This window comes from Hemibagrus wyckioides, linkage group LG17, assembly GCF_019097595.1.
Source record: "Hemibagrus wyckioides isolate EC202008001 linkage group LG17, SWU_Hwy_1.0, whole genome shotgun sequence".
Taxonomy (NCBI): domain Eukaryota; kingdom Metazoa; phylum Chordata; class Actinopteri; order Siluriformes; family Bagridae; genus Hemibagrus; species Hemibagrus wyckioides.
Window position 1 is genome coordinate 7,062,873 of NC_080726.1, and position 27,015 is coordinate 7,089,887.

The window sequence follows — 27,015 nt, forward strand, 5'->3', positions numbered from 1 at the left end:
ATTTTTCATGTGTAGTGGATGTGTTTTTATATTTACTATAAAGTCTATATTTTTTTTTATATTTGTTTCACGGTTCATTTATTTTGCACTTATTTTTTATGCATGATTAATTTATTATCAAATGTTCCTTACATGTGAAAAATGTATGATCATACTGTAGGTAAAAGATTTTTTATTTTTTCCAAAGGGTTAAAGAGGGAGTTGTAGATGTTCTTTAAAAAGAGTCTGCTGGTTGCTCTCTCTCTCTCTCTCTCTCTCTCACACACACACACTCACTCTCTTCTCCCACTGGGCTCATAGCCTTGAGAAAAGCAGCCCATTAGTACTTGTGTAAGCTCTCGCCTGTTGACACACTCGAGACGCTTCCCATTGTCTCAGACATAGAAAATAGGAAGTCCTATGTGGAAAACAGGGCCATCTGTAAAAGCTATTAAAACGTTCTATACATAATGAATGTGTAGCTCTGTCAGGCGCTATTGTAGCAGGACGCAGGGATCCATTAGTGACGGAGGATTTTCTAGAACATGTAGGCCTAGTTTTGGTACAAAGCAGTTATTAAATCATTAAGGAGGTAATTGCAGGTCAGTAGCATGCGCTCTCTGTCTCCCTCTCATGCGTGCTCTCTCTCTCTCTCTCTCTCTCTCTCTCTCTCTCTCCCTTTGTCTCATCTTTTGCTTAAAACATCAGAATAAATTTCCTAACCATACAAGTAATAATTATGGTTACATCTGCAGTATCCAAAAAACCCTAATAGAATGTTGTCTGTTTGATACATTAATTCAAGAATATTTTATTTGCAACATGGTCGTGTACATATTCATAACACGGTATGAAAAGATACGAAAGTCAAGGTTGAGAAAATCTTTGGTTCGTATAAGCTTTGCTTGTGTAAACATATTAATTGTTATTGGAACGTATTTGAGAAATCCTGATATAATTCAATCCTGATTCAATTCAAATATGAACAAAATGTCATTTTAATGTTAAATCCGGTTAAATACATTTGAATACTGAGTTTTGAAGGTGATTGTTGCAGGACTTTTGGAGTTGTCAGGACTCTACTGCATGTCTATAGCAGAAACATTTGTTATACAGGATGTTTGGAAGACAGAGGTATTTAAACCAGTCCCTGAAGCAGGGCCCTTCTAATTTCCACCCAAGGACAAAAATGGTTAGTTTCAAAAAGTTCAACCAGTTTGAATAAACCACCACTAATTGAATTGAAACTTTAATCAATTTAAGGCTCTATAGCCTTAAATATCTGAACAGCGTACGTAACCTGGTGTGATATTTCAAATCATGTACCGACAAGCAAACGTAAAAATTATGAGAGTTTAAAAAAAAAAATGGCTGTACAAGCAATTTTCCAGACAATATATTCAGTTATCTGGGCAAGCTACTAGCCTATATATCAGCCAATGCACTGGTGAATGAAGAGGATAAATGTGTGCCTGTGAAATACAGTAAGGAAATCTGCTTGCTTGCATGAACACTCTTTCTTGATAAATCTATTTATTTCATTACATTCTGCTCTTGTTCATTAGCCAGGTAGCATCTGTGACCGGTTCACATGGAATGAATTTCTAAAGAGTAAACATTATAGACCCACATCCAACAATAGCACTTTCTATTAACTGTAGACTTCACTTAAAATCATAATATATAACAATGTCATGCCTGTTGTGTGTTCAGAAATGACAGTCATGAGTAAACACGTGTTCTATTTATTCACTGTCCTGCTGTCGCATGTCTTTATTTTGACATGTTGTAATTACACCTTGTGCAACATCAGCTGTTCAACTTCAATCCATCATGTTTTATTTGACACTGTCATACAAATACAGGGACAAGCACTTTGTGTGTCCAGGTTATTTGGTTTAGATTCATAGTTGCCTAGGGCTGGAGTAGTGAAGGAAATTGCCACTGAGGTGCATCACCCTAATGATTTTTGCATGTTTTCATTTGGTGTATGTCTGCATGTTTTATAGTTTGACTTAATCCTTTATGACTAATAATATTTAGTAATATAGGACTGTAATATAGAAGCAGATGTATGAACCCCACTTCTTAGTTTAAAAAAAGCCACTTTATTTTATTGCCATTTGTTAACTGAAAAATAAATAAAATAAAATAAAATAAAAAACAACGCGAAAACAAGTCTTGTAATAGAGCGGAAGGGGTGGTGAATACAGTGAACTGTATGAAACGTAACAGTAAAAAAAAAATCCTTTTACAAATTGTCTAATGTTCCCTTATTCAACCATAAATGCTATTTAGAAGTGTTACATTTGAAACTTAATAATATAGGCATATTTGCTTGTTGCTTGGTTGTATTCAGAGGGTTCATAAAACTCCTACACAAATGTCAAGCATTCCAGACTGATGTCAATTGACTTATCTGTCCATTTTATTACAGGAGAAAACTGCTATTTTTTTCTATACATATTTCAACATTCTCTTAAAATGCAGAGCTCTCAGGCAAAGTGTGATAGACAAATAGACAAGTCTAAATGGTCATTTAAATATTCATATTTTTTTGTAACTACTTTCAGTCTCACTAGTAAATGCCTCTAGACTATTGTTTAGCCATTTATATATTAGCCAACATACAAGAACATGCCACTAACAATAATCTATGCTCATATCTATCTATCTATCTATCTATCTATCTATCTATCTATCTATCTATCTATCTATCTATCTATCTATCTATCTATCTATCTATCTATCTATCTATCTATCTATCTATCTCAATATAAATTAAAATAGTACACAGTTTTAGCTTTTAACCAGTATAAAATGAATTCATACAATTATCACTCTTATAGTTTGTTTAGTTACACAGCATTGGTACATACAAATCAGACTCAAATAGCTTAATAGTATAAATAAGTTCGTCCAGGTAATGTTAAAAAGGGGGCTGATTTAACAACCGCCTGAAGAAAAGAAGATGGTTAAAACAAACATTTAAAGTCCCTGTTGTTTTTACTGTCATCTGTTCGTGACCCTTAAACTACAACTGCATTCTTTTGCCTCCCTTTCATGTCTGTGAACATTTATATTAAAAAGAAGGGAAAAAAAAGAATTCCTGTTGATTATAACCAAACAAGACTTGGTTTCATCATTTTCTCATTTTCATACACTGTTTTGACAGTGTCTCGCAGAACTCGTTTAACAGCTCTATGCTTAGATTGGATTCTGCTGCACATCTGAGTCCCTTTGGATAAAAGCTTCCGCCAAGTGAATAAATATAAATGTAGACATAAGACATGCTGATGCTGATGTGTGAGCTTCAGAAGTAATGGGTCTTTCATGTTTTCTCTCCTATATTGTGTGTCTCTCTAACATTACAGAGACACTAATCTTGTTTCATCAATGACAATGATGCAACTCCTTTTAGAACACTGTCTTCCATTTACATAATGCCAATGTGACGATAAACAGCAGGAGGAAGATCCTTCTCTTTTATAAGGTCTGGGTTTCAAGCTCTTTAAATGCATATATGTTGCTGTGTGGTCTGGGTAAACCAGTAACTTTGGAGACAGATAATAGTATTATGTTTGTTTTTTGGACAAAATATCAGTTTTCCGCCTATGAAATTTTGACCTAAACGTTAAAGAAACTATTTCACCATGTTCAATGGTACCATGCTGTCACAATAATGGAGTTTAAAGTGTGTGGTGGTTCTGTGAAAGGTTCTTACACTGGACATCCAGTTTGATTTTGGTTCTGTTGCTTCCTTCTGTGTTGGAACACTCCACTGTGTACACACCTGCATCACGCCTGGTCACATTCCAAATCTCCAGACCCCAGGTCTCGGGGAAATGGTAACGAGGATCCCGATCTGTTTACACACACACACGAATACATACAGAGACACAGTATAAGAATTGAAACTTAGAATTGAATGCAAATTTTACCAAAAAAAACAAAAAAACCAAAAAAATTTAGAGTTGTTAGTTGATTTACCATGCTTTACCTGCAATTAATTGACAAAGAGCTGTGCACATAATAATAATAATAATAATAATAATAATAATGATAATAATAAGAAGAAGAAGAAGAAGAAGAAGAAGAAGAAAAAGAAGAAAAAGAAGAAATTGTGGTCTTTTAGTATCCCAGCATTCTAGGGTTTTTTTTTTTTTTTGATCATCTCATGTTTAAAATATGCACGTTCTTTCTTTTTTTTTCCCTTTCCTTTTAGACACCATGGGAAATTCTAACTTTTGCACTTAACTATAATTTGAATCTATCTGAACAAGTACAAACGTTTTTTTAAGCATCTGAAAAGGTCATGCACATTCTTATTTTTATCTAAGCTGTAGTTAAGTTTCTTTAGAAGTGCAGCTCTGGCACACACACACACACAAACACACACACACACACAAACACACACACACACACACACACACACACACACACACTATACTGTGAAGTTCTGAAGTCGGAGTCCATTAGATTACTTGGTTTATTTTCTTTCATCCGGTATGAAAATGAATACTTGCAGTTGCCAGAGCTTCCTTTATTCTTCACTAATAAAAGTCAGGGTTTTTTTTTTTTGTTGTTGTTGTTCTTGTTGACTAACTGCAACAGATTTCGGTGTAACGGGTAAGAAGCGTACTAATCGAGTCGGAATTAGGTGTGAGAGGAAAACAATTAACCGTGTGTTTGCACTGGGCATGTGCTGGCGCTTGAGTGAAATGTGTGAACAGGATATTTAGATAAATTTCAGCTTGCTCCAAGAATTCTGCCAACAAATTTTAAATGATGTGATCTCAGTTTTAAATGAGGTGATCCTAATTAATTGGTAACTTTAGAATTCTGCCATACATGCACCAGATGCGTGAAAATAATCAAGCGTGCTCAGATTTCCAGTGTACCATAAACACAGCTTGTAACACACCTACGCTTAGAGACGAGCACAACGTGGTGAAAAATAGTCAGCATTAAGACTGCACATGCCGTGTCTCATTCCAAGTGACAGCCATCTTCATTTAACCTGCACGCATTAACACTCCAGGCAGGAGCACATCTGGCATAGAAGCTGCCAATGCTTCATTCAGTGCACATATAGTATGTTGTGACAGAACAAATGTGAGACAGCTTGTACTGAGATGTTAAAATGCCTATTACCTCTAAGCACCTTCTCGCCATGGAAGATCCACTCACAGGAGATATTGTCTGGATTGGCTGAGACCTTAACAGGAAGTGTTGCGACGTCATCTTTAATCACCTCCACTAGTTTTACCTGGTCTTCTGCAAACTCAGGAGAGACTAACACACACACACACTTTTGCTATTTGTCTCATTATAAAATCATTCAAAATTTCATGTCACTATTTATTAGTATTATTAATAAAAACACCATCAGCATTAATACATGATCAGTAATGTTTGCCGAGTAACTACACAGCAGATGTTAAATGATGTTTAAGTGCTAATTAAATACGCCTGCATTAACAATTTTTTTTTCAATCATCCTTGACTTAAGATAAATCCACCTCATTTAGCGCAGATTAAATTATAGCATGGATAGTGTACGCTAATAATTAGTCAGTTCTCAAGGTGTGAATACTGGATCCCACATTGGATTTTTTTTTTCTGCACCAGAAACACATTATTTATGGCTTAATTTATTCAAGACTTTTTTTTTTTCCTCACAGAAATAAATAATTAATGCACTGTTCATCGTGTGGCTTGTTTGGTCACTCAATGGATAATTAATGGACAGATCTGAAGAATCATCAATAAATATATTCATAATAAACTTCACAGATTGTTAACTGTTAACTACTGGCTTCATGGACATGGGTCATGGCTAACTCACTCTTCACTCATTCATACACTTGTTCATACGCCCACTTACTCACTACCAAATTCTCCAGTCCATCACTCACTCATCTTAATCACCCACGTATAAACTCACTCATTCATTCAGTCACACATCCATTCCCTTTTTCAGTTCATTCTTCACTCAGTCACTCACTCGTTCACTAGCTAACCCACATTCATTCATTGTTTCAATCACTTACTCAGTTATCCTTTAAGCCATAGACTCATACTCTCACTCACTCATTTACTCACTCTCTTGCTCATATACTGTATTTCTGTAGTTCTTGTTCCATTCTTGTACTAGTTTGTGATAAATTGTGAAAGCTCAGTCTTGTTGAGCTTTTATCACTCACGGCTCATGTAACAGCTGGATTAATTTCCGTATCGCTTCTATGTCCCTTTGGATAAAAGCATCTGCCTGAAAAATCCATGTAAATACAAATATAACACACACTGATCTGTGAACTTCAGAAATGACAGGCCTTTCATCTCCCTCGCTCTCTCTCTCATTACAGAGCTGTTACTACACACTAATGTCACTGTGTGCAAGTGAAGCAATGCAGAATTGACCTTAAAATAACATTTAAAAATGAACGTAGTTCTTTTTTTTGTTATAAAATAAGCACATACAGTATATGTGCATTAAGCACACATATGTCAGACTTATAGGTTAGCCTCCAGTGATTTTCGGAATTCGGGATAATGAAATTCACTCAGTCTCAATGCAAGGGATTTTTATTTTTGCATTTTAAAATTTTTTGCACTTTTTTTTCCCTTGCATTTTTGTTGTCTAGAGGACAAAAAAAGCCACTTTCTTTACCATCTGCCTCTTCCAGCACCCTGTCTAATCATCCACACAGGAGCAGCAGTGACTAGTGAATGTATTAATAGACATGTCTGTGCAACCCCTTAATACCACAGGACTGCTGAATCTGTGATTCTTATTGGTCACAGTGTTACAGCTCTGACAGTATTCCCAGTTGTAATTTAAATCACAGTTTTTGTTCTGATACATGATCGTTTTTGACAGTTCCAGCTAGGTCAAAGGAAGGAGGGCATTCCCTGAACTTTGCTTTAAATAGATGTTGCTGTACTTGTTATCATGGCATCATTGTCAAGAGAACACATTGATATTTATTAGCCTATAAACTGTATAAACTCTCTCCTCTTTCTCCATCCTCCATTTGCATACCTTGAGACATGCAATAGTGCTTTATTTATGAAAGCTCCACTTGAGTTTAATGTGTAATGGATTTCCTTACTCGCTCAGCCATGAAAGATTTTGCCAGCTTATGGATTCCATAAAGTTCACTTGAGTTATTTGTGTGTACTGGTGAGCGCTTTCATATTTGGGAGCCTTGTTTGTGCACAGTGTTGATGCAGACATTTACCGTTTACACAGACAGGCACTTGGACAGCTTTAAGGGAAAAAGAAACGAAACAAAAAAAAAACCCGAATCATCTCGAGAAAACAATTGCAAACAAAAGCAGTAATTAATGTTAAGCGTGAAATTCACACTGCAACCTCGATTAGATGAATGAAAGCAACTCATGAGAAGCCGAGGGCCACAACAGGACAAAAACATTTTCAGCATGTTAACACACACACACACACACACAGTCCTTTGTGCTTTTAATTCACTGCAGGCTTTGAAGAGGTGGCTGAAAACATCAGGCAAAACAGCATCAAAGTGAAGCGAGTCTGTCGAGCTTGAAAAATGCATAATCTCCCCACACACATGCATGCACGCACACACACACACACACAAACACACACACACACCGTAACACAATGTTTACTATTACAAGCACATTACAATACCTAGCAAAAACTGTCTTTCCACAAATGCACACAAAAATGTCCTGGCCAAATGTAAATGCTTTCTCAGGGGTAGCACACACACACACACACATCCTGGCCAAAAACAGTGTTGAAGTTGAACACTAACCCTATGTTCATGTAGGGTCCTACAGACTCACTCTTGTAATTTTCAGTCTGTCTCTTGTGTACAAAATACACAAAGGGTGAAAATTGGTTGTTTGATCTACATTAAGTGCCAGGCTTTATATATTAACTTTGTTAGCAGATTAGCAGTGCAAGCTACCTGTAGTTACATACACTCACCAGAGTCACTACTATAGTCTACTGTATATACTGTATCTATATATCTTATACATAAACACTTATGCATTTAGTACAATATCTACTGCATTTAATTTTGTACATGCTGTGTTTGATTCAGTACCTGCTGCATTCTATTCAGTACCTGCTGCTCGGCCGTTGTTACAGTATGAACCAATCAGTATATATGTGTAGTATGAATACAATATGGACATAACTACATCCACCAAGTTAGCAGTTAACCTTAAAATGTACCTCCACCTGTGAAAAGTGATTCTTTGTCTGTGTGTGGGGGTGGTGGGTGGTTAATGATATTTTTAGATTTAAATCATGCCTGTTCTTTCTTTTTGTTTTCCTTCACACACACATACTCACAAAGGACGTTGAGCGTGTAGAAGGTGTTGACCCATCCTGAGAGTGCAGCGCTGAAGGCCTGACAGGTGATCCTGCTGCCATGGAAATGAGAAGAGAGAGGGAGCAACAGAGAGCTGCTGACTGACATACCGCCATACACCGACTTCTTAGCGGCATTCTCCTTTCCTAAAAGACTTTAGGGGGAGTGAAGTGATGGAGTGAAGAGATGGAGGAGGAGGAGGAGGAGGAGGAGGAGGGGGAAAGAGAGAGAAAAGAACAGGGAAGCAAAGAAGAAAACAGTAGGCAAAGTAGAAAAGAGTAACATTGAACATGATACTACCATCACCATGCTTTAGTGTGGAATGGTGTTATTAGGGTAATGAGAAGTGTTGGTCTCATCAGAACAGAGAAACTTTTTCCACATGATTGAAACTACAACCACGATTTCATGACTTACATCTGTTCCAAAAATGTCAGCTTTGTGGTGCCCATGCTGTGGTTGTCCTGTGAATCCACTCCTCTGAGCTATGGATCAGTCCACCTCCTTCACAAGGAACCTTGGGCTTTTAATTGTTTCTCTGACTGAAGCCTTCCTTACCTGGTCACTGATGTTTAACCTCTTATAGGCAGAGTGGTTTTCCATATCACTCACCTATTTTAATAATTTACATTTACAGCATTTGGCAGACAACCTTATCCAGAGCGACTTAGATTTATTTAATTCATCTCATCACAACTGGTCAATTTAGGATTAAGGGTTGCTCAAGTTCTTTGAATCTTTGAATCTTGGAACTGCTGGGGCTTGAATCCCCAACCTTCTGGTCAATAACCCAGAAGTTTAACCACTGAGCCACCCTTTCTGAAATAAGTTCTCTAAAAAACTGAGACCTTCCAGAAAAATCCAGCACATCTACTTGCTGTACAACTTATTTTATTCAAGCTTGTAGGGAGCCTGGGGCACAAGGCGGGGTAAACCCTGCACATGGTGCCAACCCGTCGCAGGGTGACACAATCGCACATATTCATTCACACACTATAGACAATTTAGGGACTTCATTTTGCCTACAATGCATGTCTTTGGACTGGAGAGGAAATGGGGTTACCTGGAGGAAACACCAGAGAAATGCAAACTCCACACGCACACAGGGTCGAAACAGGAATCAAACCCCCAACCCTGGAGGTGCAAGGCAAGCCAGCTAACGACTAAGACACCGTGACCCCAGGCACATATCCCAGGAGCTCATGTGATATCTTAGTGAAAACAGCTGAAGGCAAAATGAATAGTGCAATAACAGAAAATGATAAATTAAAATAATATATACAAAGTTGTATAAACTACACAAGCTTATTTCTGCCAAATATGAAAAATATTGTCTAACAATTACAACTATTTATCTCACAGTTGCAAGATGATTGTGAGTTTTTATCCTGCAATTGCAAGTTGATTGATCTCACAGTTGTGACTTTTTATCTCTCAAATTATGAGTGTGTGTGACTTCATGCTTCCACTTATTAGCATTGCAGGCACGCTATCCTGATCAGCCCAAGACATTCCCCCAGAGTGGCCAGATCCTGCTGAAAACAATATTTCAGGGAGGTTATATCCCTTTTTTGCAGACTGCTACACAGGCAAGGTTTCATTATTCTTTGATTAATGGAAACAAAATTCATTGCAATTGTATGACAGTATTAAGTAATTGCAAAATAAAAAGAAACAATTAAGAAATATTAATTAAATTTTGTGTGATTTGTCACAATTGTGCAATATTAGCTCATAATTGGGAGATAAAAAGTCGCAATTTTGAAATGTGTGTATTATTTTAGGTCAAATTTTTACAGTCATACATAACTGTACTGACTGTACTGTGTGAACTGTGTTCCGCATTCAGAGTTCCTTTCACTGGAACTAAGGGGCCAAGCCCAGCTCCTGAAAAACAACCCCACACCATAATCCCCCCTCCACCAAACTTTACACTTGGCACAATGCAGCCAGACAAGTACCGTTCTCCTGGCAACCGCCAAACCCAGACTCGTCCATCAGATTGCCAGATGGAGAAGCGCGATTCGTCACTCCAGAGAACGCATCTCCACTGCTCTAGAGTCCAGTGGCGGCGTGCTTTACACCACTGCATCCGACGCTTTGCATTGCACTTGGTGATGTACAGCTTGGATGCAGCTGCTCGGCCATGGAAACCCATTCCATGAAGCTCTCTGAGCACTGTTCTTGAGCTAATCTGAAGGCCACATGAAGTTTGGAGGTCTGTAGCGATTGACTCTGCAGAAAGTTGGCGACCTCTTCGCACTATGCGCCTCAGCATCCGCTGACCCCGCTCCGTCAGTTTACGTGGCCTACCACTTCGTGGCTGAGTTGCTGTCCTTCCCAAACACTTCCACGTTCTTATAATACAGCTGACAGTTGACTTAGGTTGCGAGTTGATTTAGGAGCGAGGAAATTTCACAACTGGACTTGTTGCACAGGTGGCATCCTATCACAGTTCCACGCTGGAATTCACTGAGCTCCTGAGAGCGACCCATTCTTTCACAAATGTTTGTAAAAACAGTCTGCATGCCTAGGTGCTTGATTTTATACACCTGTGGCCATGGAAGTGATTGGTACACCTGATTCTGATTATTTGGATGGGTGAGCGAATACTTTTGGCAATATAGTGTATATATATATATATATATATATATATATATATATATATATATATATACTATCGGTATATACACTATACATTATCTCTGTTACTGTTGTACATACAATGTACATAATGCACACATACTGCAATGATATATAAAGTTATATTTTTCTTTACACATTATGTGCTGATAATACAGCTTGCACATACTTTTCTATGTACATACTAACTGACAGCCTTATTTATTGATGTACATATTTACATATTTATCTGCACTCGTCCATTTGCACAATTTCTACTATTTGTACTTGTGGTTAATGCTAAGTGGCAATTCGTTGCTATATACCTGTACTTTGCAATGACAATAAAGTTGTATCTATCTATCTATCTATCTATCTATCTATCTATCTATCTATCTATCTATCTATCTATCTATCTATCTATCTATCTATCTATCTATCTATCTATCTATCTATCTATCTATCTATCTATCTATCTATCTATCTATGTGTGTTACCTGGTGGTGCCCAGACTCCAGCTGATGTTAACTTTAGGGTTACTGCTTCCAGCCAGACAGTCCATCGTGATCGTCTCTCCAGCACGCAACTCCTTCTGTTTCACCATAATCTTCAAACTTACTGCAGGAACTTTAAGAAAAATTCAACACACAACACCAGAACACATGAGCAAATGCTGTCACTGAGTGCAGAACGAAACAGCTCTAAAATTGTACTCTCTCCCATGGGATCAGCTCTGCTAGAGTGAGTGATCACAATGACACTCTTGCTGATAATGATGATCACAGAGCTACAGATCTTTTGGGAAATCAAGCAGCAGACAGGTTGATAAGACAGGGAACTGGTTTGATAAAAGTTAGAGGAGGTTAAAGGAATCTATCCAGGCTTGTGATCTCTGGAGGTTGGCTGCGTCTTCAATCCACAACCAGAAGCACTGTCGACGTCTTCTGAGAATCATATGGTGCAGTGAAAGAGTCATTGGATGAATCAGATGCCATAACAGTTCTCATACAACAGCAAACTCATTTTAGTTTCAACAGTCATTTTCGCCAGCTGTGGTCATGGTTGGAAATGTGTTTAATTGTCATATATAAACTCTAAACCACTAAGCCTGGATATTTAAAAAGACATTTCAGAGAAATGCTAAGTATGTTATGATTGACTCACATTGGACCCAAAGTTTAGTCTCTGCTGATCGTACTTTCTTGGCCTCATTGGTGGCTTCGCAGCGATATGTGGCTAAATTATCACTGGGCTGGAGAGTGAAAAGGAGCTCTCTTGACACACCACGCTCAGACTGGATGTGTTTCGATGGCACCTGCACAACTTTACCATTCTAAGAACACACACACACACACACACACACACTTACTGGCAATGAGGCAAGATCATGAAATAAAGCTATGAAACAACATATTGAAATGAGGCACCATATTCAAAGCAGGCACCGTTATTAATTGAGGCTATTAGGCACATCTTGAAACAGGGCAATGGGCCATAATCTTGAAATGAAGCAATGAGTCACCATATTGAAAACTTGAGGCTATTAGACAGATGTTACAACAGTGCATCGAGCCACCATCTTAAAATGAGGCACCATCTTGAAATGAGGTAGTACCTTGAAATGTTGGCTTAGTGTATGGAGGGGATTCAGGATTTGTGGTGTGATTTTCCTTCACACAGTGCTGCTTTATTTATTTATTTGTTTTAAAGTTAATTTGGTAGGGATTTATGTTTTTGTGTCCAAAAAAAAAAAAACTGTGATGTGGCAGTGTCGCTAGCAATACAGGTCTGGAAATCTCTCTTACTGCACTGTCACACAATTACAGTATGGAAACATTTCCACCTGGCATCACATGGTAAGTGACAAGTCAGTCATCATTAGTATGATTCTGAAATGTTCAGATTTTTTAAAATTTCTTTAAAATGGTAAGACATCTTGATATATGAATACATTTTTATATGTATACACAGACCTTCAACCACGTCAAGCTGCCTGTGGGGTTTCCTCCGCTGGAAAAACACACCAACCGAATGATCGTCCCTGAACGCAGGAGAGTTCCATCTGGTGGAGCGTCTAACCAAACCTTCTGAGGAGGATCTGAGAGAGAGAGAGAGAGAGGGAGAGAAGAAGAAGATGAAGAAGAAGAGGATGAGCGAAAAAGAATAAAGGAGAGAGAAAGACAGAAAAAAATAGAAATAGTGAAAAAGATAGAGAGAGAGAAAGAAGAACAAAAAAGAATGAGGGAGAGAGAAACAGAGAGAAAGAGCAAAAGAGAAAGAGAAAGAGTACAAAAATTACATCCTGAATCTAGTCAAATTTCTGCACTATTTCTTATTATAAGATTAGAATAAACCATATATAAAATTATTAAGCCTATTTCTAGTGTACTATTGTTAAGCTTTACATTTTTGTTCTATGGGCTGATAATTTCTTTCTAGAAATGAATTCTTAAATGGATGCTAAGAATAATCTGGCAATCAAACAACAACATGTAAAGTTTAATAGTAGCAAAATACATTGAGAAGTAGGCTTTATATTCTTATATTTGGTTTACTGCTCAGTGAAGTAAAGCAGGCGTGACACTCACAGAACACAGTGAGGGTTTGGGTTTGTATTCTGGAGAATCGTGTGCCTTTATTAAACGCCTCACAGGTGAGCAGCAGTCCGTTTTCCTCCCTGGACACGGTGTGAGTCAGGTTAGACATCGTCCTCATCCCACCATTCTCTCCCTTCAAAACGCAGGGGAGACATGACAGTTTACTCTTTCTGTTTTCTTGCTTTTCTCTTTTTTTATTTCTTGAGAGAAAAACAGAGATGCTGTTGATGGAGCTTGATTTGTGGCACAGCAATAAAAATAAATAAATTTAAACCAATTTAAACTGCAACATGTTTATCTTTGATTAATAGAAACTGTAATCATTGGAACATTGCTGTTGTGTAAGAAGAATTATTCATTTTGGGACCTGCTGTTATAGGAAAATAATTCACTTCACATCAGACTGCCATGCTTTTTCCTTTTTTTTTTTTTTTTTTTTTGGTAAAAATAGTATTTCCTTTGAGTAATGTATGAGAATTTTTCAAATACATTTTTGCACCCTAGGAGTTTTCACACTAAATTTAACCCTGGGTTATCTACATTAAGCTGTATCTAGAAATATAAATAACATATACATTACAGCACAGTGAAAATCTTTCTTCGCATATCCCATCCTTGGAGGTTGGGGTCAGAGCGCAGGGTCAGCCATGATGCAACACCCCTGGAGCAGAGAGGGTTAAGGGCCTTGCTCAAGGGCCCTACAGTGGCAATTTGGCAGTGCTGGGGCTCAAACCCCCAATCTTCTGGTCAATGACCCAGAGCCTTAACCACTTAAGCCACCACCTCCCACTAAAACCCACTTTTAACCACAGGGACAGCAACATTTCAGACTTTTTTTTTTTTAAAGAAGCAGGGCTAGCATCACTTTTTTACCTGGGATTATGAAACACTGCTCTGAAGCAGACTTAGCAGCACTTTTACATGGTTAACGCTGCATAATGGAGCCAAACAAAAAGCATCAAACAATGTTAAAATGCTACATCTAGATGCTTACCAACAGAATTCTAATCAGAAATTTGAGCATTTATCTGGATCCATTTTTTTTCTTCCTAATGATAATGACAAGTTCATATGCTGGATTTATTTATGGTTGTTGACATTGTAAATATGCAAATAAGAAGGTTAATTCAGGGTTTAGGAATGTACAGGTTGTTACATGAGATTATGAATAGCTAGGATTAACAGTTAACCCTGGGTAAAGTATGAGCAATGTGAAACGTATGATAACCCGGGAGTCTGTTGTTATAATGTCCCAGAGAGAACTATATCAAATGTGTAAAGCTCTCATCATGTTGGTAAGACTGATGTTTTAGCACAGACCTGAATTCCTCTGCCATGAGGTTAATGTCTTTCTACAAGAAAATAACCCCAAACAAAGAAATGGCTGTGGTACATATTATGTTACACATATTCTGCAAAGGCCAGGTCAGGATTTGATTACAACTGTTTGATTTGTCTAGGTGTTGTTCTAATAAATTATGATGAAATCAAGCACAAAAGAATTACAGGGCTTTAAAACAATGTGTACACAAACAACTGCTTTATTAAAGACTATCATCTAAATAGATAAAGTGTACAAAGCTAAGGCTACAGCTCATCTCGTTTTCTGTATTTATTATTTTCTGCACACTGTACTGTAGATGACAGCTCTTCGCTACAGTGACACCACTGACCTACTCATTAAAGTCATTCTCTTCTCAAAGCTAACTTGCACTCTAGCATAAAGGCAACTTAATTAACAATGAAAAAAAAAAGATCATTATGTCTAAGCAGCTAAAACGCTATCTCCTGTCCAAAAGCTAAATATATCATGTCTTCTGTCTACATTGTCTTATGAAAGCTTGCATGCGGAGACAGATGATGTGCAGTTACTGTCCAACTAACTGAGGAGGAAATTCAGAATGAATTTAGATTTGTAGGCTTAAAAAATCAAATGTTGTCTACTGCTGTAATTCTTGGAACCAGTGAGACTTGTAAATCACTGATTACAATAATAAATCTGTCTACTCTAGGTTGCATTGTCTGTCACTCCAAGATGAGACGAAATGTACTACACCTGTTAATACACACAATAACATTCTACGTATGCTGTATCTGCATCACACAACTCCAACTGACTGTACATGACTGAAGAAAGGACATTGTTCATAATCACACGCTCCGTTGTTTATAATAATTTATAATCACACTCTCTGGTGTCACCCAAATGAGGATGTGGTTCCCTTTTGAGTCTGGCTCCTCTCAAGGTTTCTTCCTCATACCATCTAAGGGGGTTTTTCCTCGCCACAGTCACCTCAGGCTTGCTCACTACGGATGATATTGTCTAACATCTAGGACTTTTGTACCATGTTCTATATGTTCTGTAAAGCTGATTTGAATGTCCATTGTTAAAAGCACTATACAAATAAAATTGAATTGAAAAAAATGTAATTGAGTTTTTAGGCAAAAAGCACAGAAGATCTCTGGTTTCGGTTTTATTTTTTAATCCTCAAATGAAAAAAAAAAAAAAAAAATAGATGGCTTTTAACATCATGTCTATTCATGTCTGCTGCCGCACTGTAATAGGTCAGTAATTAAAGTAAATTATAGGTAAAGGTGACTGATCTAAAGTGTAGTCAATAATTTCTTGCTTCAGAAGTTCAAATATGACTCATTTGTCCCTGTACTTGCTTTTCAACATGGACTTTTACAGTGGCGAGGTTTGAAAAGAATAATTATGAGGTTTGAAGAAAAATACATTTTATAGATAAAAGATCCAAAAGGTCTCTGACAGTGTTTTATTTTTTCTCCTCCAGAACAAGCAGCTCTTTTTTTTTTTCCTTTTAATGTCAAGCTCATTTGCAAGCAGTCTGATTTGCGCATGTGGAGAGGTGGCCCCGGCCTAACCTTTGCAACCTCACTCTGCACGCTTAATTACTGTCAAGTGAAGAGAAAACACGTCACCAAAAGCGCAGGTAGAGACCAAAAAAAAAAAAAAAAAAAAATACAAGCACTGAAACAGCACGCTGCAAAAAGGTCATTCTTATTCTCCCGTAATATATATCAAAGTGTAATAAAATAGCACAGGGTGCATGCAAATGAAAAATGTAATCAAATGGAAAATTTATCAAAACGAACAAGAGGTCCGGAGAGGCGCGAGGCAGCCTTGTGCCGGCTTTTATTCACTTACATTTCATTAAACTCAAACTCTACCCAAAAAGGAACTGGGAAAATATAAGAAAAAAAAATTAGACAGAACACATTTCTCAAAGGAAATTAAAGTGGCAGCAAAAAAGGGTCCACACAAAAAGAGTGAGTTATTCAAGCTGTGCTATGGTCAAGGCGCAGGATTTGTGTTGTACTAATGTATAATAGCAGAATTTGAGTTTTAATCAAATACACCACTCAAGGAAGTGATTGAGTGTCAGCACACAAACCCCAGAAGGTTTTTATTTGACAGTGTTTCATACCATCCCCGGACTTCAAGACTGAACTCATCATGAGCTCAAAGCTCTGAAGTGCTTAAAGTCTTACTTTAAAAAGAGCAAGTGATTCTTAATGTGTCCAAATTAATCAGAGCTACATGAAGGCACAAAGCCTGTAAATGATCGTTTTCTCTGAACACTTAGTCATGGAAGTGTAATGCTGAAAGCCTGAATGCTCTTCTGAAGTGATGCTTGTTTTTACTCAACACACAAAAAAGCAGACATAAGACAATTTCAAGTCAAGTGACTAAAACAGACGCATCAGTCTCCAGTATCAGATCTTGTGGACTACAGTAAACCAGGATGTTGTCACTCATGGGATCTACAGTATAAATCTAGTATAACATTTAGGCAATTAAAAAAAAAATGGTAGAATAGCACAGTGGTAATGTGTCTGTTACAAAACACCAGCATCATATGGGTTTGATTCTCAGCTCAGGTGTGAGCTGGGTGTTTGATTTTATTGAAAACCTATGCGCTAGAGCTTTCCGAATGTATGGTCTCCTTATATAGATCACTTGCCTTCAGATTTGAGAAAATAGTTTTAGTTGCCAATTCAGGTTCCCTGCGGGTCAGATTCCTCCTCCTGTTAATAAAGAATGGTCTTGGTTCTTCTGTGTTCTAAAGTTTTTTCCTTTTCAAATCACATGTTTTCATTATAGACTTATATAAGTGGAGATATCTATGGAAATATCCATGGGAAATCTTTTCAAGTGCTTTCCTATAGGTTGTGACTATTAAACTATCCAGTCACCAATATTAATATTTGTAATTTTTTCTAAAAAATAATTGACTATTTTCCATTTATTTTTAATATGTTTACACATGTGTATCATCTTTGGAGGTGTTTCTGTAGTTTATCGGAAGCTAAATTCACGTCTCACAATATAAAATCCTTGTGGTTAAATTATGGTATTTTTTTTTCCTTCACAAAAGCACATTATAGGTAGATAATGTAAATATTCCACACTCAGATCACGTTGAATGTATTAAAACTAATGGTGTTGATGTTCCTCAGTTCAATCACATGGAACCGGAGTATGCATTCAGACTAAATAGATTTAACAAGCTTTTTTTTCCAGCAAGTCGAATGCTTATGTTATTTATGGAGGTTAAGGTTATGCGTAATCAGAATCGGTTACATACAGACACAGTAAGTTGATTTTCAGCAAGCAGCACAATCAATATGAGATAGGAGTCTGTTATATTATTAACATAAGTCTACTGCTACATTAAAAACCTGAGTTAAAGTCCTAGACCTAGTAATTATTTCAAAAATCATCATTTCTTTTTTATGCTTAGTCTATGGCCAAGTTCTATACTGTCCTTTTTTGAATATATCACGCACCAACAGTTAATTAAAAGCTTAATAAAAGCTTAAAGACAACAAGGTATACATTATATGGTCAAAGTTTTGTGGACTCCTGTGTCTCACACCTGTATGTGCATCTTCCCCAAACTGCTGCCATAAAGCTGGAAGCACAGAATTGAACACAATTTCTTAGAATGCTGTAGAATTAAAAAGTCCCTTTACTCAAATGAAAGGCCTCAAGCTTCTGAGCACAAAGCGAGCTCCATGAAGACATGGACTGCTAAGGTTGCAGTGAAAAAACTCGAGCAGCCTGTACAAAGCCCTGACCTCAACCCAACTGTACACCTTTGGGACGAACTGGAAAACCAACTAAACCTCAGATCTCTCTCTTACATCAGTGTCTGATCTCACTAATGCTCTTGTAGCTGAATAAACACAAATCCCCACACTTTATATTTTAGTGGAAAGCCTTCCAAGAAGATAGGAGAACTGAAGATATAATGGGATGTTGAACAAGCACATGTGGGTCTGATGGTCAGGTGGCCACAAACATTTGGCCATTTAGTGTAGTACACTGAGGTCATGAAATCAATGTGTGCACAGCATGTGGAATATTTTATCATGCATTTACTCTATTGCCACTGCTCAAGTCTGTGGTTACGTCTGAGGTTTGAACAGTGAAGTGTATAATTATTAAGGCCTACAGAAAAAAAATGCATATCTAGCATATGTATGACTGTCAGATTCAATGCTTGGAGCTTGGAAACCAATGGACTATAACATAATAGTTGATTTTTTTTGGCGAATATGTGTAGGACTTATTTTTCAAGTAACGAAAAGAAAAAAATTTGACTTTCCTGTGATTGCTGTGAATGAATTATGCACAACATGACCACGACATGAAGGTAAAAAGTGTGATTTGTAATTTCAGCTTGTGTTTAATATTACATCAAATTGTTCTACTTCTGCTAAACTGACTGATCCATAAGAGGTCTTTTTTAAAATATATATTTTTGTTTTCAATTTTATGAACTCAAAAAAACTTGTTCAGGGCTTGCTCTTTTCATAACTGCTGAAATAAAAACAGTTCTTGGTATGTGAGCCAGATTCTCAGAATAATCCTGTCATCTACCTCAGTGATAGTGTTGACGATGGTGTTGAGCTCCTTGAAGCCGAGCCACCAGCGGATATGTACTGGTGGATTACTGGAGGACGTGGAGCAGCACATATTCACCTCTGTTCCCTCTACAGCTTCAGAGGAGCCACTCAGTTCCACATTAGAGGGTTCAACTGGTAGATTGTGCACGGGGTGGGGGGGTGGGGGGAGAGAAGACAGATGCAAGTCAGTGTTGCTTCACAGCAGAAAAAGAATAAAATACAATAATGACAGCTTAATGATTTACTATCTACACTGAAAAAACTCATTTAATTTCCTAAATTCAAAAGATTGCATCAGTTCCACATAATTGAATTGAGTTGTATTAACACCATTTGTTTTCAACCATCTAATATGATCATGTATTTACAAAACCAAACCCTGCTGAGAATCAAACCCAGGCCACTTGCATTCCGCAACACATGATAATAATATCACATAATACAACATGAGTAGATTGTGCTCACTCATAATCCATAAATCTAGTCATTAGAATGGCTTTTTTTAAATGAAGTTTAATGTAAGCAATGAAATCATGCTTGATGAGAAACTTCTATAAATACATCCATCCATCCATTTTCTGCACCATTTATCCTGCCACTTATCTAACACAGGTTTGCTGGGAACCTTGAGTCTAGGAGGAGGAGACTCAGGGCACAAAGCATGGAACACCTTGGATGGAGTGCCAACTCAACTCAGAGCACACCCATTCACACACTACAGACAATTTAGAGATGCCAGTCCTCCTACACTGCATGTCTTTGGACTGCAAGAGGAAACTGGAGATCCTGGAGGAAACCCCTGAAGCACAGGCAGAACATGTAAACTCCATGTACACAGGGCGGAGGCAGGAATCAAGCCCCAGCCTGGAGGTGTAAGGCAAAGAAGCTAAAACTATAAGCCACTATGGCCTCCATTTCTATAAATATCATATTAAACATTACAATATTTTTAGACAAACTATGAACTTAAATCTGACTGACCACATATTCCATGTTTTAAATTGTGCTGTCTACTGGCAAAATCTTGAGGGAGATTTCTATTTTTGTTTGCTTTTGTTAGCTAACACTTTATACCGTTATACATGCTATCAAATTAAAATTGAGTTGATAACTGAATAAATGCTTCAGTGTAATAAATAATATCATAACATTTTATTTTTCAGCCCCAAAATATATTTCTTCAGTCACTGTTCAGTTCAGTTCCACTATTTATTATTTCATTTGCTGATAGACAGACTGGGACTAAACAAAATATTACTTTACAATAATATTGCAGATTTGTAAACATAACCATTAATCACCAATGTTTCCTTTTTTTTAAACCATTTTTCCCCAGGACGTGGCTCAGATGTCTGAAGGACAAGGGTAACTCTTAAAGTCTTGAGAATGACAATGTTCTGAATGTCTATTGAATGTGAAGTGAATGTCTATTCAGTTGAATTTGATCTGTATAACCACCTTTAACAATGGACAGAGTCAAAAAGCAGCTTTACAAAAATATATCAAATCAGGATCAATAAAGAAAAATTCCACTTATTTTCCAGTAAAGGCACTCGACTGAGTAGTTAAGCATTTTCATAAATTAAAGAGCAGCTAACCTACCGACACTTTCAACTGTACCACTGAAACGAGGATATTTGTTCTTTGAAATGATTTTTTTTCATAAATTCTATTAAATTTCTATTAGACCTTCTCTATGAGGACTAAAAAAAAGTGACATAGCTTAGCACTTGTGTTGAATGCTTTGTATCCTTCGTTCATTGTCCTTCCACCTGTGATATGACCTTACATTTAGAAAAAGCAGCCTTTGTCACATGCACATTACAGCACAGTGCAATTTTTCTCTTTATATCACAGCTTGTTAGGAGGTTGAGGGTCACATTTACAGCAATTGGCAAACATCCTTATCCAGAGTGTCATATTTATAAAACTGAACAGTTGAGGGTTAAGGGCATTGCTCGAGGATCTCGCTCAAGGGCCCTGAGGTGGCTGCTTGGCAGAGATAGGATATGAACTCGCAACCTTTTGATCAATATTCCAGTGTCTTAACCACTGAGATCCAGCTTCCTCTTCCTTTAAACACCGTAGACCAAGGCTAAGCAAAGGCCTTTGAAAACCTCTGGCTTTATATAAATTAAAGAAAGACTTGTATACATACAGTATGTTCTAAAAACATATGTATAATACACAGACATCCACTTGATATCCTTTTTATCCTAGCTTTTATTCTCTCAGTAAGGTTTACATTTGTGCTTTCTATGTTGCTGATGCTTTTACTGAAAGCTATGAATCAGTTCACCAGCATACAGATCCTGAATGTATCTGAGCACAGACCACACATTGGCTTTCTCGCAGTCCTGGAATTTACATGGTCCCTAGAGGTCCCTAGAATGGACCTCAATTACTCAGTTTTCTTCTCATTATAGAGAGACAAAAGAAGATTACTGTATTATGTGATGGCAAAAGAATCACACAAATCACACAGTAGAAAAAAATACAACTAAAATTTCTTTACATGTAGATGAACTGAACTGCCTGACCTGCTATGTTTCTGTTTTTGTATGTATGCATGTTAACTGCAAGTTAAAGTTCTAACATTTCTAAGGCATGTATAGGCTTCCTATTTAAGCAATTCCATCTAAAGTCACCAGCATACTAAATGCATTAAATTCCTTTAATTTAACATGTGATACAATATTACAATATTAATCTCCCCATGCATTTTATCAGAGATTACTTGTTTACTATGAAAAATGTGCAATCACTTATACGTAAGCATGATACATGTAAACATCCATCTCTATTACATTTCCTGAGGTAAAGACGAGGCACGTAATTTAAACAGGAGCTTCATCATCGCGTGTGATGCAAATGACCAGTTTACTATTCCTGTAGTACTGAAATAATCACTGATTACTTAAGTGAGTTGTGTTCTGTTGGCTAAACTACCATTTAACCTTTGTTCTCTGCTGTCTCTACACAGTAGGCGGCTGCTCAGCTTAACACTGTTTACACATTGCATCTATTTATGTCCATTTCACTGCATATATTTATGTCCATATCGCTTATGTTCATGTCATTCAAAACATGTTAATCGCCGCATGAAATCACAATTAAATAGCAAGCTAAACAAGGACATGAGGCAGTAATATTTTTAATAATTAAGTATTATTAATCTGTCTCCTGATGTACCTAAAACGATGCTTGCAGAAATCCAAAAATTCAAGACAATATTGATTTTGTTTTCTTAAAGCAGATTTTCAAAAGCAAGGAATAAAGGTCAATACCAGATTTATTTCCTTTTTGTAGGTTTTCAATAGTTCCACACATATACAGACATGGTAAAAAGAAAGTATGCCCTCTTTCAATTCTTCTTCTTCTTCTTTTTCTTCTTTAATATCTAGGTGTAAATAACAATTGTGTGGCCCTCACCAACTTACAGAAACAAACAAATAACTCAACAGTTATAACAGTTGGAAATACACATACATTTCAACAGATGTAGTCATTTTTTTTCGCTAAAAGTAAACCAACAAGTATTTATTTTTTCCAAGTGGGAAAAAATAAGTAAACCCTATAGTCCAGCAACAATAACTTGAAGTAAACCGTTTCTGTAGGATTTTATCTCTTTTTTTCTTTTGAAATTACGGCTCTCTCTCTCTCTCGCTCTCTCTCTCTCTCTCTCTCTTTCTCTCTCTCTCTCTTTCTCTCTCTGCAGGAGGTTACCTCAGAGGTCATGACACTTAACTAGTATTCATGACCCCCAGTATCAGCTACGACATAACTTTATAACAAGCCTTCAATTAGTTGTAAACTACAGTCTTTTGCTCTGCTAATTGATTCTTCTCCCTATGCATCACTTACAACTTCATAGGCTTTTACAAATCAGACTGCTACAATTAAAAGGTGCACTCATTAAAACAGTCTCTGGAGGCAACCCAAATGTCTGTGTCGGCATGATTTCCTTTTTCTTTCCTTTTCACAAATTTGATGAAGCATTTTAAAAGCCACAGCGGAAACAATAACAATTACTCCCATTTAATGTTCACCCCAGGTTTGAGACAATTACTTGATGAAACTCAAGCATTAAAGAACAGCAGATTCATTAAGATGCCAGGGAATGCAAAATATTAACAAAATATTTAATGACACCAAAGTTTAGTGTAAAATATCCAACAAAGTTTTCATGGAAGGAAAAATGCGAGAGAGAGAAATATGATAAAATATCAGGGATGAGTTTCCAAAAGCATCACATTACACATTTAAATGGCAAATCAAGAATTGCTTTAAACACTCTCTGTGCTTTATGAGGCTTTTTAGGCAACTAGAAGTATTAAGTGAGCTTGCCTTGAAATTATAATGTACATGACTGACTGACATCCATCTGTCCGAGACTCCCAACCGAAATATCTGTTCAAGAAGGATCGCTATCCTGTTGCATGTTGGAGAATTTGGATTGTTCACCCATTTGTATACATATCTGCTGTACTAAGTTATAGCATTAGTAAGCTATAGCTATAGGGCCTTCTGCTAATATCGGCACCTTAGTTAAATATGAGCAAAGGTGGCTGTGAAAAATGTGTTCATTGTTAAACCTTTTGATCTTTTGTTCTCAAAAATACCATCTCACTGATATCAACCAGTTGCAAACACACAGTTTTATTAAAAAATATATCATTGTTAAATATATGTCTGAATTATTGACACCCCTATGAATTCACATGAGTAAAATATTTTTTAAGAATTTAAGTATTTACATATTTAAGTATACTGGGTTGACTAGGGACTGTTTGTTCAGTCATAACTTCCTGTTTCACAGGATTATAAATATGAGGAACACATAGGCCAAATTCCCTTTCTCATTCATCACAATGGGTAAGACCAAGGAATATAAATGTAATATGTAGCAAAATGTTGAGTTTCACAAAATGGGAAAGTTGCACTAAGAAAATAGCAAAAAAAATTTTTTAAAAATGGCCATTTTCACCATCAGGGTAATAATTAAGAATTTCCAGTCATCTGGAAATGTTATGAATCAACCTGGAAGATGTTTCTATATCGTCTCAACAGACTGTGAAGAGTACGGTTCCAGTGGACTGGTGCTCAAATGCATATAAGGAGCTTTAATGTAAAAACATAATTGTGATAATGTGTGTTGAACCAACTTCAGCATTATGATGACTGAGTATAAATAAATACACAAGCTTTATCAAAAATGGAGAAATTAAAGACACTGAAAAGTCATCATCTGTTTATACATGGGACATGCACTGTTACTGTATACAAATATCCCTTCCTTCTTAAGACGTAATTAAAAACCTACGTACATATAAATAGCAAAATATTTTTTAGACGTTTATTCATTTACTAATAAAAGCTATATTTTAAAAGCATGTCCAGATTTATTGTTCATTAATAGTAATATTTTTTAAAACTGTCAACATGTATGAATAATGTGCATCAACATTAGTAAAAAAGAAGTAAACAAAAAAGGGGGGAAAAGTACTTCTTTTGTAGAGTTTGTTTAACGACGCTTGCTAGTAGTAGTAGTTCATACTAAACATTAAACGAGCATCTCCTTAGCGAAAATTTCACATCACCAATTATCCAGTTTTGTTGGTTAACAGCAGCACATGTTTTATTAAATCCATTCATTATTAGTCTTAGATTATGAGAAGCATCTGCCATACAGATACAGATCCCTGTGTTGCTATAGAAACTGTAAGATATTAGAACGAGTTAATTCATAATCGTAAACCTGTGATTTACCATCGGCACAACCGCATGTCAGAGCTGCTGTTATGGAAAATGAATAAACACATTCTGACCAATCCGATTGGTGAATTGAGCTGCACTGTGGTAAAACGAGTTTTTAATAATAAACCTGGTGATAAATGAAATGAAGAATAGTCTGTAACCCAATTACATTTTCTTGATAATGCCAATCAGTTTATTTGTTTTGCAAATAATACTATCAGGTCAAGACGTGATTAATGCTGCACTTTTTGGTTCTTTAGACACTGAGAATCAAAAGGTCAGAATGAAATAAAGGTCATATGAACTGAAAATGAAGCCTGGTGACTCACAGAGGACGGTGAGGATGCGAGTGATGGCCATAGGAGATTTGGTCACTTGATTAACACTCTCACAGCGCAGCACAGCTTTATTGTCTGCTGGCTTCACCTCCATCACCAGGGTACTACTGGCCTTACGGGTGACAGTGTCCATTTCCCAGATAGTCAACACCTCCTCATTATTCTAGGAGAGACCAAAAGAAAGAGAGATAGATTATTATTATTATTATTATTATTATTCCTTTTATGGACATTAATTGATATTTCTAACCGATGCTGTTTATTAATAATAAATACAATTCTTTTGTATCCCTGTAACTGTCCACCAAATTAGAATGAATAAGAGTGGAGCTTTTATTTTATTCAGAGACAAAGAATCAGTCCAAGAGATCTTGAAATAAACAAAGAGATAATAAAGGAAAAGAAAAAGATAAAGCAGACTGAAAGACAGGAAAAGCAAGGGATTTAACATAGCTAGCTAATTAATGCAAATTAGCATCTTACATGTGCTGTATCTTGAACCATTTGACATTATTAACTTACTGAATTGCCTGATTAATGTACACAATTTGTTAGTTAGACAGACAATAAATAAATAAATAAATAAATGCTAAACGTTCACTCCATTTAACCAAAGGCACAACTTCTGGCAAATGATGCATTAATTCAGCAAAACAAGGGAGAAAAAGTTAGCTATGAAACAGACAGTTAACTTACAGATGTATGGAATGTTTTCCTTCATAAAGAGTAAGCTGGTTAATAAAGCTAGCTATTAAATGTTATCTAAAATATCTAACCATATAATTTCTAGAAGATGATCTGTTGGTTAAGCAATACAAGGGAAAAAACATTAGTTGTGAAACCGACAGCTAATTTACTGATGTATTTATTCCTCAATGTAAAGTAAGCTTGCTAACATAGCTAGCTTGGTAAATAGCTAATAAATGTCATCTAAAATGTCTAAACATATAACTTCTGCCAAATACTATTAATAATGCTATGTGCAAAATAAACAATAAGCTATTTATCACGCAGAAAGACAATTTGTTTTTATACTTTTGGCAATCTGAGTGGGGAAAAAGACTAGCGTGAAAGAAAGATATAGCATACGCGAGTGTGTAAGTGAGAGATGGCAAGTCAGGCAGTGACTGAGAGAATAACACTTAAGTACTGGAAGGGAGAGTTATTGACTAAAAGGTGGGGAAGAAAAAAAAGACAAAGGAGGGCATAAAGGAGTAAGAAAAAAGATAGACAGGAAGAATCATGAGACAATCTCATGCTGTGAGGAATTTGCTCAGTTTTAGCCATGAATGCTAGCGTTAGCCTTTTCCTGCAGACATGGCAACTGCATTCACACACACACACAGACACACACACAATCCTAAAGTTCAACACAGTTAAAAAACAAAACAAAAAAATGGCCCTTCAGAGCATAAACAT

General features: G+C 36.6%; 1 protein-coding gene across 3 annotated transcripts in view; it reads right to left on the bottom strand.

The window, feature by feature from the left end:
* Positions 1 to 27,015, bottom strand: part of nphs1 (NPHS1 adhesion molecule, nephrin) — a 114,459-nt gene that overhangs the window by 24,687 nt on the left and 62,757 nt on the right. For all 3 annotated transcript variants that reach the window (XM_058413560.1, XM_058413558.1, XM_058413559.1), the window contains exons 9-17: positions 25,588 to 25,759; positions 19,476 to 19,633; positions 13,559 to 13,700; positions 12,944 to 13,068; positions 12,135 to 12,303; positions 11,468 to 11,597; positions 8,330 to 8,502; positions 5,134 to 5,274; positions 3,704 to 3,844 (exon numbers count right to left, since the gene is read on the bottom strand). In XM_058413560.1, coding sequence (XP_058269543.1) covers positions 3,704 to 3,844; positions 5,134 to 5,274; positions 8,330 to 8,502; positions 11,468 to 11,597; positions 12,135 to 12,303; positions 12,944 to 13,068; positions 13,559 to 13,700; positions 19,476 to 19,633; positions 25,588 to 25,759 — 1,351 coding nt within the window. The remainder of the gene's footprint in view (positions 1 to 3,703; positions 3,845 to 5,133; positions 5,275 to 8,329; positions 8,503 to 11,467; positions 11,598 to 12,134; positions 12,304 to 12,943; positions 13,069 to 13,558; positions 13,701 to 19,475; positions 19,634 to 25,587; positions 25,760 to 27,015) is intronic.